Consider the following 14,816-nt stretch of genomic DNA (forward strand, 5'->3'; position numbering starts at 1 on the left):
CGGATGAGGATAATAATTCCTGCCAGATACTGTTACAGGTGTGTTCAGGTGAAAGGATGGGCTTGAAAGAGTTGTGTCAGCTGACAGCGCAGTCTGTCTAAACTAGTAATAACCAGGAGCCCAGCAATGGTCTGGAGTCAGAAGCCTCGCCCTGCCCAGGAGTGTGGCTAGCAGTGAGTCATTTCCCTTCTCTAAACTTCTGTTTCCTCAGGTCACAGTCGAAGCTGATAATCCTGCTCTGAGCCTGAGCTGTACAAAAATGAGATGCAGTGAATCCCTTCTAGCATTTTTCTCTCCTGCCCTTTGAATAAGGTCCCTATGTGGGGAGAGACAAGGCAATGATTTATTAGAATTACAGTTAGTCGTGTAAGGGCATAGTTACATAGGTGGTGCGGTGGGTAGAGTGCCAAGCCTACTGTCAGGAAGACTCTTCTTCCTGAGTTCAAATCAGACCCCAGATATTTACTAGTTCTGTGACTCTGGGCAAGTCCCTTAACCCTGTTTGCCTCAGCTTCCTCACCTGTAAAATGAGCTGGAGAAGACAATGCCAAATCCTTCCAATCTCTTTGTCAAGAAAGCCCCCAATTGGGGTCACGAAGAGTCAGACGCAACTGAACGACAACACACAGTTAGAATTTGCACCCAGAGCCCTCCCTGTCAATTGAGTGGCCTTGAGCTTCTGAGGCTTACTACTACTGTGGCCATAACAAGATGCTGGAGAGCCAGTGTCAGGACACGATGCTGAGAGCTCCTAGGGATCCATGTTAGATGTGCTTCTGGCATAAATCTGTCAACAACAGTTGCTGCCACTGTAGGGTATGAAGAAGGTTGTTTTGACTATTAAGAAAGTATGCAGTGGGGGGGGGGTAGGGGGAATGGCTAGGTGGCTCTGGAATCAAGAGAACCCGAGTTCACTTAACTCTGCCTAGCCCTTGCCAAGTTGTTACTAAGATAGAAAATATGAATGAAAAAAAGAGAACGATAGAGACAGAGACCACGGGCATATTGAAGGTGGGAGCAACAGATGCATTTTGGTCTGATTTTAAAAATACTCTTACTTTCTGTTTTAGAATCCATACTTTATTTGTTCAAAGGCAGAAGAGCTAGTACGGGCCAGGCGATTGGGGTTAAGTAAATTGTCCAGGGTCACAAAATTAGGAAATGTCTGAAGCTGGAGTTGAGCCCAGGACCTCCTGTCTCCAGGGCTGGCTCTCTAGCCACTGAGCTACCTAGATACCCCTCTAGCTGGTTTTTTATTGCATATTTCCTTCTGAAATCAGTGTCTTCATCCTAGCTTCGTTTCCTGGGAGATAACCCTATGTACCAACCCAGAAACACACAAAAGGCTTCTTGACTGTTTTGTGAGTCAACACCGATGCCGCTTATTTCCCGTGCCTGCTCACGGTCACCATCCTAGGTCAGGCCCCCATCACCTGGACCTGTTATAATTGCATCTAGACCTTTTCAGGCCATTCTCTCCACAACTATCAAATCTATCATCCAGAAGCACAGATATGAGGGCTCCTCTCTCCTGTTCTAGAATCTTCACAGTCTCCCCAAGAATAAAATGCAAACTCCTTTTGACTCACCTAGTTTTCCCCAGGCTTGTTACACAAATGCATAATCTCCCCCTACCCACTCTCTTCAGTTGTCTTTTAGTCATGTCTGACTCTTCATGACCCCATTTGGGGTTTTCTTGGCAAAGATATAGGAGGAGTTTGCCATTTCCTTCTCCCGCTCATTTGACAGATGAGGAAACTGAGGCAAACTGGGGAAGTGACTTGTCCAAGATCAATCACACAGCTAGTGTCTGAGATCAGATTTGAACTCGGGAAGGCCCAGCTTTATCCACTGTTCCCCCTAGCCACCCACTCTTAAGTTTCAACTAAAAGAGCCCCCTCCCCAAATGGTCCTACTTGATATTTCCCATATAAAGTAGTGTATCTCTAGTCTCTGCAGCTTCCCAAAGACTGTCTTCTATGCCTGGACAGCCCTTTCACCTTGCTCTAGAACCCCATCTTGTTCCCTTCAGGGTGCAATTCAAGTCACTTTTTATAGGAAGCCTCACCTGGTTTCCTCCAGTTACTCTTATTCTGCCCTCCCTCTGAAGGACCCCATCACTTTATATTTGTGTTATATTTATCTCAAAGGTGCTGTTTCCTTACAGTTGAGGGGGAGCTCCTTGAGAACCCGGATAATTTTTTCCCCATTTTTGAGTTCTCAGCACCTAACACAGCCCTTAGGATCTATGCTTATCGGATTGAACTCATTGGCCAGATACTCTCCCAGGGAAAGTGGATCTGGGATAGACTCAAGAGCAGGACCCAGCCTTCATTGCCAGAAGCATTATTACATTTAATTCAAGTAGTAATTATTGGCCATCTGCTCTGGGCATGGCCTGGTGCTAGGCACTGAGGATATGAAGATAAAGAAGCACACAGCCCCTGCCTTGGAGGAGTTTATAATCTGACAGCAACAGATGGACTTAGCTGGGCTGGTTTTATAAACTCCCTTCCACCCTAAGTAGGAACTGCACCATTGTTTTATGTTTGGCCAAATCCAGTTCAAGATTTTCCTCTCCCAAGATGTTTTCCTGGATTAAATGGGTACTAGCTCCATAATGGGATTGCTATAAAGCCATATATAGCCGTGTGATTATTATGAGCTCATGTTAATCATAAATCCAACGTCAATCATGAGAACAGTAGAAGGGACACTGAATTGGAAGGCAAAGACTTGAGCTAAGGTCCCTGTTCTGCCAAGGGCTAGCTTTCTGACCTTGGACAAGCCACTCATCCTTATCCTTATTTCATCTTCTTAGATTCAGCCCAGTTGAATCTGTCAAAACCTTTTGGAACCCTTACTCTGTCATCTAATGTGTCATCTTTCCAGCTTTTGTGCCATCTGCCAAACTGACAACCAAGTAATTTATGCCTTTTTTAAAAAAAATGTACCTTCTGTCTTAGCATCAATTCTAAGGCAGAAGAGTGGCAATCAAGGTTAAGTGACTTGCCCAGGATCACACACCTAGGAAATGTATAAGGCCAGATTTGAACCAAGCTTCTCCCAACTCTAAGCCTGGTGCTAAATACTCTGTGCTACCTAGCTCCCCCCATTTATACCTTTTTCCAAGTCACTGATAGAATTTTAGTTCATGGCCAACTACAGATGTTTGGGATATTCCTACTTCCTTCCAAGTGACCTACCACCATTAAATATTATTCTTTGGTGTTAGTCTTTCCATCAGTCCCCCAAACACCTATTGGTACTATTGCCTTCATCCACCCATCTTGTCCACAAAAATAGCATGGGAGACTTAACCAAAGGTTGTGCTAGAATCTGTTCACACTCTGCCTACGTAATGCCCTCATCTGCCCATCTAATCACCATGCCAGAAAAGATAATGAGGTTAGACTGGCACGACTCATTCTTGCTGAAGCCCCTTTTCTAGATATTTGCCAACCATCCCTTTAATAATACAGTCTATACATTTATGTGGGACCAAAATAAAATTTACTGACCTAGTTTTCAGATTCAAATCTCTTCCCATCCATCCCCTTCCCCCTTTTAAAATCAGGAGGCAAACTTTTCTCTGGTCCTTCAGGATCTCTCTAGGTCTCCAAAATCTGTCAATGGCTCAGCAGTCATATCTGATGAGGTTTTTTTCCCTAATCCCTATCCCAGATGATTCTTGATGGACAGCTAGATAGATGCTCTCTTACCATCTCCTTCCTTAACTTGGGTAACAGCTCCTTATTAACTTTCCCCCCCTCCTTTTCCCATGCAATAATTAATTCTCCATGCCTGGAAAAACACAAGCAAAACGAGTCAAATGTCTCCTCTGAGTTTTCCAATATCATCATCTCATCTTCCCATTTCCCTGATATAACTTCAGTCATGACCAACTCTTTGTGAGCCCATTTAGGGTTTTGGAGTAGTTTGTCATTTCATTATTTATCTCTTTTTACAGATAAGGAAACAGAGGCAAACAGGATTAAATGACCTGCCCAGGGTCACATAGCTAGGAAGTGGCTGAGGCCAGAGTTGAACTCAGGAAGATTCCCTTCATGTGGCTTTAAAAAAGTTTTTTCCTTTCATTGAGAATTTTAAAAAAAGTATTTGTTACCTGTAGAAATAAATTTTGACAATTGTTTTTTGACATTTTAGAATTCAAGTTTTCCTCTCCCTCCCCTTCTTCCCTTCCCAACAAGGCAGTGAATAGTCTGATATAGATTATATTTGTACTTTCCTGTAATATATTTTTCGGTATTCCTCGTGTCATGATGGAAGTCATATATCATACATACAATAGGAATCTCATGAAGGAAATATAGTGGAATGTGTCATGGTTTCATGTGCCTTAGATTCCAACAGTTCCTTTTCTGGCTATGGATAGCATTTTCATCATGACTCCCTTGTGGTTATCTTGGAGACTTGCTTTGCCAATGATGGTTTAGTCCTTCACAGTTGATTATCTTATTTTTGTTACTGTATACTTCTGGTTCTGTTCACTTCACTTTGTATCAGTTCATATAAATCTTTCCAGATTTTCTAACTCATTCTGTTCATTGTTCCTTTATGTTGCAATAGTATTCTTTTTTAACCATACACCACAGCTTGTTTATCTGTTCTCCAAGTGATAGACAACCCTTCAATTCTCAGTTCTTTGCCAAGACAAGAGCTGCTAAAAATATTTTAGTAAAGGTAGGTCCTTTTCCCCTTATCTCTGATCTCTTTGGGATACAGACCCAATAGTGATATTACTGGGTCAAATGCATAGTTTTGTAGCCCTTTGAAGTTCCATATTGCTTTCCAAAATGGTTGGATCATCAGTTCACAGTTCCACCAACAGTGTATTAGTATCCCAATTTTCCCATATCCCCTTCAACATTTATTATTTTCCTTTTTGGTCATGTTAGCCAATCTGGTTGATATGAGGTGGTATCTCAGAGTTGTTTTAATTTGCATTCCTCTAATCATTAGTGAGTTAGAGCATTTTTTCAATATGACTGGGAAATTTTAATTTCTTCTTCCAAGAACTGCTGGTTCATAACCCTTGACCTTTTTTTATTGGGGAATGCTTTGTATTATAAATTTGACTCAGTTCTCTCTGTATTTGAGAGATAAATCTTTTGTCAGAGATACTTACTATAAGACAAGCCCCCGAATGTGTTGTTTTCCTTCTAATCTTGGTTGCATTGGTTTTATTAATACCAAACTTTTTTTATTTCAACCAATTAAAAAAAATCTCATCCTTAATTTTCCTCATCAGCCTCAGTTCATTCTGTGCATTAGCACCCTGGCACTATTCTGAGCACATTTTGATCTTCCTCTTCTCTTACCTTTTCATTAAGCCACAGGCTTAGAGGTTATCTAGCACAATTCTTTAATTCTACAGATGAGGAAAATGAGTCCCAAAGAAGTTAAGTGGGTCAGCTAGTGTTTGTTACTCACCTACTATGTGCCAGGCACTGTGATAAGCACTGCAAATAAAAAGGCAGGCCCAAAACAAAATAAACCTCCAATCCCAAAATACCACACCAAACCAGTTCCTGTTCTTAAGGAGCTTACAGTCTAATGAGAGATTTGTCCAAGATCATGTAGAGAAGTCAGGATTTGAACCCAAGTCCTCTGACTCTAAATTCAAAACCCTTTTTATTCTCCCATAGTGCTTATTACCTTGATCCCCCCCTCCTTTTTAAAGCTCTTGCTTTTTGCCTTAGAATCCATACTGTGTATGGGTTCCGAGGCAGAAGGAAGGAAAGGGCTAGGCAATTGGGCTTAAGGGACTTGCCCAGGATCATACAGCTAGCAAGTATCTGAGACCAGATTTGAAACCAGAATCTCCTGACTCCAGGTCTTGGCTGTCTATCCACTGAGCTGGTTAGCTGCCCTTGCTTCCTTCTTTTATATGTGGCTTTTAAAAATTAAAGCTGTTTGGTGAACTTCCCTGTGTGTTTACTTCAGTCTCTTTAGACAACTCTCGCTTTTCCTCCTAGTATCTTTAGAATTTAATTCTTGAGAATTTATTCATCACTTCTGAGTTAGAATTTTAGGTCACAAGATCCTAACCATTCTTTCTCTGAACCCTTTGAAATCTACTTTCCTTAAAACCAAGCCTCTGGCTGATTCAACTGTGCTCAACATGCTCTTATAAAATTTCAGATTGAGTGTTTATTTCCTCTCAAGTTTCTCATTACAAGCTTTTGTCATGACACTTGTGTAAAACTCCTCCTGGGATATTCTCTCAATTTGTATTTCCACTTGTGGTTTGTGGTTCCAGAAGGAAATGTTTTCTGTCTAAATTTTTATTTTTATTTTTTTGAAAACTTTAATTAATTGGTTTAGAATATTTTCCCATGGTTCCATGATTCATGTTCTTTCCCTCCCCTCCCTCCACCCCCCTCTCATAGCTGATGTACAGTTCCTCTGGATTTTACGTGTTTTATTAAGACCTGTTTCCATGTTGTTAATATTTGCATTAGGCTGATCATTTAGAGTCTATATCTCCAATCATATCCTCATCGAACCATGTGATCAAGGTCTGCTCCCACAGTTCTTTCTCTGGATGTGGATAGTGTTCTTTCCCATAAGTCCCTCTGGATTGTCATCAGCCCAATATCCAGTCATTTTGATGTGGAGTACATTATGTAATCCTCAAGTCTTGAACTTGGAGACAAATGCAGCTAGATTGGGTTACAACTTAACTGATTACCATACTTATTTACAGGGCTAGAGATATAACTGATTCTTTCATGTGACCCCCCTGGACCATAGATTTCTTGTATAGGATACTGGAGTGGTCTGCCATTTTCTTCTCTGATGGATGCTTTTTGTTAGGCTGTCAGAAGTTATGTGACTTGCCCAAGGTCACAGACACTAGAAAGAGTCTGAGGCTGGATTTGAACTTAGGTCTTCTTGACTCCAGGCCCGGTAGTCTATCCATTGAACCCCATAGCTGCCCAGCATTTTGTCCTCTGAGCTACTTTGCTGTGTCCAATCAATTGTGATTTGGAGCATTTTTTTCATGACTATAGATAGCTTTGATTTCTTCTTCTAGGAAACTGCCTATTTATATCCTTTGACTATATCACTTGAGAAATAACTCTTATTTTTTTAAATTTGACTCAGTTCTATACTCAATATATGTTTGAGAAATGAAGTCTTTATCAGAGAAACTTGCTCTAAACTTTTTTTATATCCATTGTCTATGGTACCTTTTAGCAAAATGTAGTTTCTTCAATGATCCCTTTTAATTAGGCTTACTTTGGCTTTGTCTGATATCATAATTGTTACCCCTGCCTTATTTATTTGCTCAGCTGAAGCACATTGAATTCTGCTTCAGCCTCTTATTTAAATTCTTTGTTTCTCTTTCCATTTCAAGTGTTTCTCTTATAAATGACAAGTTGCTAGATTCTGGTTTCTAATCCATCCTGCTATCTGCTTCCATTTTATGGGTGAGCTCATCCCATTTGCATTCACAGTTATGATTACTTTGTATTTCTCTCTATCCCATTTTCTTCTGTTTCTTCTTTTCTGTCTATCCCTCCTCAAAAGTTCATTTTGCTTCTAACCATTGCCTCCCTTAATCTGCCCTTCCTATCATCCCCCTCCTTCTTTCTTTTATATCCTTCCCTTCCTATTTCCTTATTGAGTAAGTTATATTTTAATAAACAACTGAGTGCATATATATTCTTCCCTCTTTGAACCAATTCCGATGAGAGCAAGGTTCAAGCATTGCCCAACACCCCCCCAGAACATTTCTCCTTCCATTGTAAAATCTCTTCCTTATGTGCCTGCTTTATTCCCCATTCTACTTCTCCCTTCCCCCTTCTCTCAGCGCACCACTTTTTCTCACCCTTTCATTTTTTAATTTGAGATCATGACAACATAAGTTATTCATATCCATTTCTTCTTTGTAAACTCCTCTTGATCCAATAATGATGAGGTTCTATATAGTTAGTTACATGTATCATTTTCATATGGGAATGTAAATAGTTGAACTTTATTAAAAGATATATTTTTAAAAATTTTATCTTCTGATTTAGAATCAATGCTGAGGATAACATTCTAAACTAGAAGTACTTGCTCAGGGTCACACTGCTAGGAAGTGTCTGAGGTCAGATTTGAACTCCTGACTGAGCCTCACACTCCATCCACTGTGCTACCTAGCTGCCCCGAAAGGGTAATAACTTTATTGAGAACTTTATGATTATTCTTCCATGTTACCTTTAAAGTTTCTCTTGAGATTTATGTTGGAATGTCAAGTTTTCTGTTCATCTCTGGTATTTTCATCAGGAATGCTTGAAAATCCTCCATTTCATTAAATTTTCATCTTCCCCTCTGAAGGATTATACTCAATTTTTCTGGGTAGATGATTCTTGGTTGCAATCCTACCTGCTTTGCCTTCTGAAACATCATATTCCAATCTTCCATTACTTTAATATGGAAGCTACTAAATCTTACATGATCCTAATTGTGGCTTTATAATATTTGAATTGTTTCTGGCTGCTAAAAGTATTTTCTCTTTGACTGAAAGCTCTGGAATTTGGCTATACTATTCCTGGGAGTTTTCATTTAGGGATATCTTTCAGGAGGTGATCAGTGGACTCTTTCAATATTTATTTTGCCCTCTGTATCTAAGCTTTAGGGGGGAGTTTCCTTGATAATTTCTTGAAATATGATATCTAGGCTCCATCTGTGATCATGGATTTCAGGTAGTCCAATTCTTAAATATCTTTCTCTAATCTTTTTTGCAGGTTAGTTATTTTTCTGATGAGATAATTCACATTTTCTTCCATTTTTTATTCTTTTGGCTTTGTTTCATTATTTCTTGATGTCTCCTGGAATCATAAGCTTCCAATTGCCCAAGTTAAAATGTTAAAGAATTATTTTCTTCAATGATATTTTGTATCTTTTTTCCCCCCATTTGGCCTATTCTGTTTTTTAACAAGTTCTTTTCTTCAGTGAATTTTTGTACCTCTTTTATCATTAGGCAAATCCTGTTTTTTTTAACATGCTATTTTCTTTAGAATTTTTTTATTGTGCCTCTTTTACTGAGCTGTTAATTTTCTTTTCATAAATTTCCTTCTCATTTCCCCCCTCAATTTTTCCTCTACCACTCATTTCTTTCTTTAACTCTTCCAGGAATTCTTATTGGGGTAGATCCAATTAGCATTTTTGTTTGTTTGTTTGTAGTTTTTTTCACACTATTTGCTTCTGAGTTTATGTCTTGGTCTTTCCTGATACTATGGTAGTTTTTTATAGTCAAATTAGTTTTTTGTTGCTCACTTTTTCTAGACTATTTCTCATCTTTGAACTTTATATTGAAGTTGAGTTTTGCTTATCTTGGGGGGTGGAGAGGCACTGTCCCAAGCTTCAGGTTTTTTTGTTTTAGTTTTGGTAGTCTGCAAGTTTTTGGTGCTTCCAAAGTGGTGTGATCTTGGGACAGATATGGTCACTGTTCCCCTGATTTTAACTCTGGTCTTTACCCAAGAATGGCTTCTTGTTCCCTGCAGCCACAAGAACTAGTGCTTTCTTTGCCTTGAAGCTGTGACAAGGGCACTTGTTCCCTTGTGATCCACTCCTAATACTCAGAGGTTGTCAGTCAGTGCCAGCTATATCCAGTGCCAGGGAAGGGTCCTCTATAATCTCTTTCTGACCAGTTGTCTGATTCCCTTACCATCTCTAGGCTGAGAGTTTCCTAAACTGCTGCTGCTGTTGCTACAGCATGTATGGGTTCTGGACAGGCCTCCATCCTCTTGTCACAAATTCCTCCGGCTGACTTCCTAAATTTTTATAGGCAGGAAAAAATCTCACCTTGACCTTTTGTTAATTCTCATGCTCCAAACTTTGATTTGATACATTATTTTAAAGTTGTTTGGAGGGATATTGAGAGATTTCAGTTGGGTTTTCTCTAATCCACCATCTTTGCAAAAATTTTAAATTCCATATAATTGAAGTTACCTACCTATTTTATCTTTTGTGACTGACTCTGCCCCTCATTTGCCTCCCAGTCAAAGCTATGAGGTTCTTCATTAGATTCTTTTCTTATTTGTTTTATGGCATGACCTTTAATATTCGGGTTATGTGTGTTTGAACTTATTGTGATATAAGGTGTTAGTCTAAACCTAATTTGGGGGAAATACCTTCTTACTAGATCTTGTTGGGTTTTCTCTACCCCTGACTTAGAACCATAGATTTAGAGTGGAAAGGGATTGTAGAGGTTATTCCTAGTTAAAGTCAAGAATACCTCAGTTCAAATCTTTTGTCACACAATAACTAGCTGTGGGACCATCACTTTAACTTTCTACCTTCAGTTTCCTCATCTGTAAAACTGAAAATAATATGACATTATGTATGTATTAAAATACTACAAAGTGCTAATCAGTGCTAACTATTATTATTATTATTATTTTGTAGATGAGGAAACTGAGGGCAGAAATTAAGTCATCTGCCTGAGGTCATATAGGTAAGAAATATCTTAGGAACTATGGTCTTTCTGACTCCAAATGTAGCACTCTTTCCATGGGCCTGCCTATATTTTATGCCATGGTCCAGAATAATGGTTCTCAAAATCTAGTCCTGGACAACCTGAGATCTTTTCAACCATTCCTGTGAAGTTAGAGTGGTTCCCATAATAATACTTGTTCAATCATTTTCAGTCATGTCCAGTATACTCTTCATGATCCCATTTGAGATTTTCTTGGCCAAAAAAAAAAATGGAGTAGTTTTCTCCTCCAACTCATTTGACAGATGAGGAAACTGAGGCAAACTGGGTCACATAGCTGGGGGTAAGTATCTGAGGCCACATTTGAACTTGGGAAGATGAATCTTCCTGATTCCAAGCATAGTCTCTATCTATTGTACCACCTAACTGCCTATAATAATAGTAGACTATTTTAATTTATAGTAAGTTAATGTCAGTTGTTATAACTCATATATAAGCCAAAGCTCTTTGGGGGATCCTCAATCAACTTTTTTTATTTTTAAAATATTTTTCCATGTTTACATATTTTGTTTTCTTTCCCTTCCCAATTCCCAGATCCAATAAGCACTTCCATTGGATTATACAAGTGTTATCACATACCTATTTCCATATTATTTATTTTTGCCATAATGCAATCTTTTAAAACCAAAACCCCAAGTCATATATCCATATAAACAAATGACAAGTCATTTGTTTTTCTTCTGCATTTCTACTCCCACAGTTCTTTCTCTAGATGTGGATAGCATTTTTTCTCATAAATCCCTTGGGATTGTCTTGTATTAGCAAAGTCTATTACATTGTATTGTTCTACAATGTTTCACTTTCTGTGTATAATGTTCTCTTGGTTCTTCTCATTTCACTCTGCATCAGTTCCTGGTGATTCTTCCAGTTCATCATTCCTTACAGCACAGTAGTATTCCATTACCATCAGATACCACAATTTGTTCAACCATTCTCCAATCAAGAGACACCCCCCCCATTTTCCAATTTTTTTTGCTACCACAAAGAGCATGGCTATGAATATTTTTGTACAAACATTTTTCATTATTATCTCTTTAGGGTACAAACCTAGTAGTGGTATTTCTGGATCAAAAGGTATGCATTCTTTTAAAGCCCTTTGGGCGTAGTTCCACATTGCCTTCCAGAATGGTTGGATCAATTCACAACTCCACCAGTAATGCATTAGTGTCCCAGTTTTACCACATCCCCTCCAACATTTATTATTTTACTTTACTATCATATTGGCCAATCTGCTAGGTGTGAAGTAGTACCTCAGAGTTGTTTTGATTTGCATTTCTCTAATCAGGAGGGATTTAGAACACTTTTTCATGTGTTTATTGGTAGTTTTGATTTCTTTATCTGAAAACTGCCTATTCATACCCCTTGACCATTTGTCAATTAAGGAATGGCTTGATTTTTTTGTACCATTGACTTAGTTCCTTATAAATTTGAGAAATGAAACCTTTGTCAGAGGTTTTTATTATAAACATTTCCCTCCTTTTGTTGTTTCTATTCTAATTTTGGTTGCATTGGTTTTGTTTGTACAAACTCTTTAATTTAATGTAATCAAAATTATTCATTTTACATTGTGTAATGTTCTCAGTCTCTTGCTTGGTCTTAAATTCTTTCCTTCTCCATAGATCTGACAGGTAGGCTATTCTATGTTCCCCTAATTTACTTATACTCAATCATTTTTAAAAGAGTAAAGGAGCCGTAAGACCCAAAAGTTGGAGAACCACTAGTCTCAAAGGCCATATCCTTATGGAGAGCCCCTTCTGGCTAATTTACTTTCATGCCCTTCATTTGATGTTCTTCCTGACATCTTCTAACGCTGCCCTCCAAATCTGGGGCTTGCAGCCTGTGCAGCACAGACTACAGAGAGGAAGCTTCTCCCATGGGGCAGCCAGGGGCCACCTTCTTGGTTTCTTCTTTCCTTATTTCTCTCCCAAGAAGCAGCTGGTGGGACAATGCATAGGCAAGACTTGAGTTCAAATGTGGCCTTGGATACTTATTAGCTCAGTGACCGTGGGCAAATCACTTAACTCTGTTTCCCTCAGTTCCCTCAATTGTGAAATGGAGATAACGATAGCATCTGCCTCTGCAGGATTTGGGGGAGGATCAAGTAAGATATTTGCAGAGCACTTAGCATCCGGCTGGTACGCAGAGGGCACTAAATAAGCGTCTCTTCCCCTTCTTGTTACTGCCCCAGAGCCCTTAGCAATGGGTACTAAAGGAACTCAGTGTCGTCCAGCAGGCTGGCTGTTCTTATGTAATGTGTTTCTTTCTTCTTTTCTCTCCCCTGGAACAGGCTTGACAGTAAGCAGCTGCAAAAGGAGAAACCTAAAACCACCACCAGATTTTGATTGGACTCTGGGAGGCTGGAGGGCTCCCGTCTTCTCTCCTGGACCCGAACTCCAGCTTGCCTGGCGGGGGCCAGCCTTTCCGGCCGAGGGAGGCTGAGGGATGGGATGTGCAGCTGGGGCCAAGGTCAGCCCACGCACATGAGGAGGTCAGGGTAGAAGAAGTTCCCAGCGGACCCTTGACCTCCCCTCCCCTCGCCTTCTCCCCTCGGGACTTCGCCAGTCCCTCTCATCTCAGGAGAGGGCTTCTCCCTCCCTGGCCCTGCGAGGGGCTTTGTGCTGGCCCAAGAGGAGACTGTAGCCATGTAAACCCAGCCCTTTTCTTGTTGGCATTCCAGCCACTGGGGGGAGAGGCCGCCTTCGCTTGCCGCCTGGATCCAGCTGACCATCATGCCCCGTGGTGCTGGATACCTAAGTCTTTGTGAGTAGGGGAACCGTGGGTACCGGGGCACTCTGCTTCGTGAAAAAATAATACTGAGTTGAGGTGCTTCATCCTCAGCTGCACCCTGGAAAAAACCCGTGTATCCTCTGCCAGAGAAGAGGAGCCCCATGTTTGTGGGGGGCGGGGAGAGGGCAGCCACGAGGATCTGAGGTCTGGGTTTGGGCCAGTTCCTGGGATGATGCTTGGGGACAACTGAAAGGGGTTCAATGAGGTCAGGAAGCAGCATCTGTGGAGGGAGGAAGGCAGGGTATTTCTAGTCACTCTGGGGGTTACTGGTTGAGAGTATCTTTTTTGAAAAAGATTATTTAAAGGGCATTGAGGTAGCACCGTGGAGAGGGCACCAGGCGTGGGGTTGGGAGGATCTGGGTTCAAATTTGGCCTCAGACACTTCTTAGCTGTATGACCCTGGACAAGTCATTTAACCCCAGTTGCCTAGCTCTTGCCCTTCTGTCTTAGAAGTGAAGCTAGGACAAAACATAAGTTAAAAAAAATGATGATATGGTATTGCCCTACCTCCACCCTTCCCAAATTCTCTGTTTTATTTTGTTTTTTAACATGGACTCATGTTTTAAGAAATCTTTGGCAAAGGCACTGCCTGTCACAAAGACATTCTGACATATTTAGGATGCAGCACATTCTTTCTTTTCCTCCAGGAAGGACAGAAACAGGAAGCAGCCACCATGCCTTTATTCTGTATCCTTAGGTGTGAAGGGATTTTTAGCTTAGGCGATGATAAGTAGATAATAATGAAGAAGAATAATAGCAGGATAGAAACTCGCCAATGGTCAGAACAATGATAGCGGATTTACAGGCAGCACTTTCAGATTTCCAGAGAGGCTGAATATCTGGGAAATAACCCATTTTGGGGAGAAGCTCTTTTTCCTGAGGGGCAGCAGAGTGTAGTGGATACAGAAGCACTGGGGTTCGAGCCCAGCCTCTGATGCACTTTAGCTTGTATGACCAAGGGGAAGGCACTTTGCCTCTCAGTGATCACACCCCGAACCCCAACTTCCTGGGACTATAAAATACAGCTCCGTTGCCCCCCTCTCCCAGGGGAGAGGCTTTCTACAAAAGGAATTTCTCTCCCTGATGAGATTGGTCCAGAACCTTCCCCTCTTGAAAAGAAGAAACAATCTTTTGCCTCCTCCTTAGAATAGCCACATTGGCTAGCAGAGAGTTGCCTTGTGGAGATGCACTAGATTGTGCACAACTGGTGCGGGATCCAGAGCCTCCCTCAGGCATTAGCTGTGGTTTCCTGGCTTCCAGAGAGTTGGGGCTGTCCGGATAATGAGGCCAACATCCAGGGATTCAGCCATCCTGCCCAGGACTTGTCACTTACCTTTTTGAAAATTTCTTAAGGCAGTGACAGTATAGGAACAGACCTATAATTAGGACTTGTGTCTTCGGTACCTGCCCAGTAGATCTGCTGGCATTTCAGTGGCCTTGAGGCAGGATTATATATCAGAAGGCCTGAGAGTGATGGGATATCTGCCCTAGTTTCTGGGAAATAGTTCTATGTAGGTCA

General features: G+C 40.7%; 1 protein-coding gene across 6 annotated transcripts in view; it reads left to right on the plus strand.

Moving 5' to 3' along the window:
• Positions 1 to 14,816, plus strand: part of IL34 (interleukin 34) — a 65,028-nt gene that overhangs the window by 26,056 nt on the left and 24,156 nt on the right. For 5 of the 6 annotated variants that reach the window (XM_007477519.3, XM_007477521.3, XM_007477522.3 and 2 more), the window contains exon 2: positions 12,798 to 13,270. In XM_007477519.3, the coding sequence (XP_007477581.1) occupies positions 13,240 to 13,270 (31 nt within the window). In that variant the 5' untranslated portion in view covers positions 12,798 to 13,239. Of the gene's footprint in view, positions 1 to 10,418; positions 10,472 to 12,797; positions 13,271 to 14,816 lie in introns of those variants that run through there. The other variant, XM_056824681.1, reaches the window with a different exon arrangement.

This window comes from Monodelphis domestica, chromosome 1 (assembly GCF_027887165.1).
Source record: "Monodelphis domestica isolate mMonDom1 chromosome 1, mMonDom1.pri, whole genome shotgun sequence".
NCBI lineage: Eukaryota > Metazoa > Chordata > Mammalia > Didelphimorphia > Didelphidae > Monodelphis > Monodelphis domestica.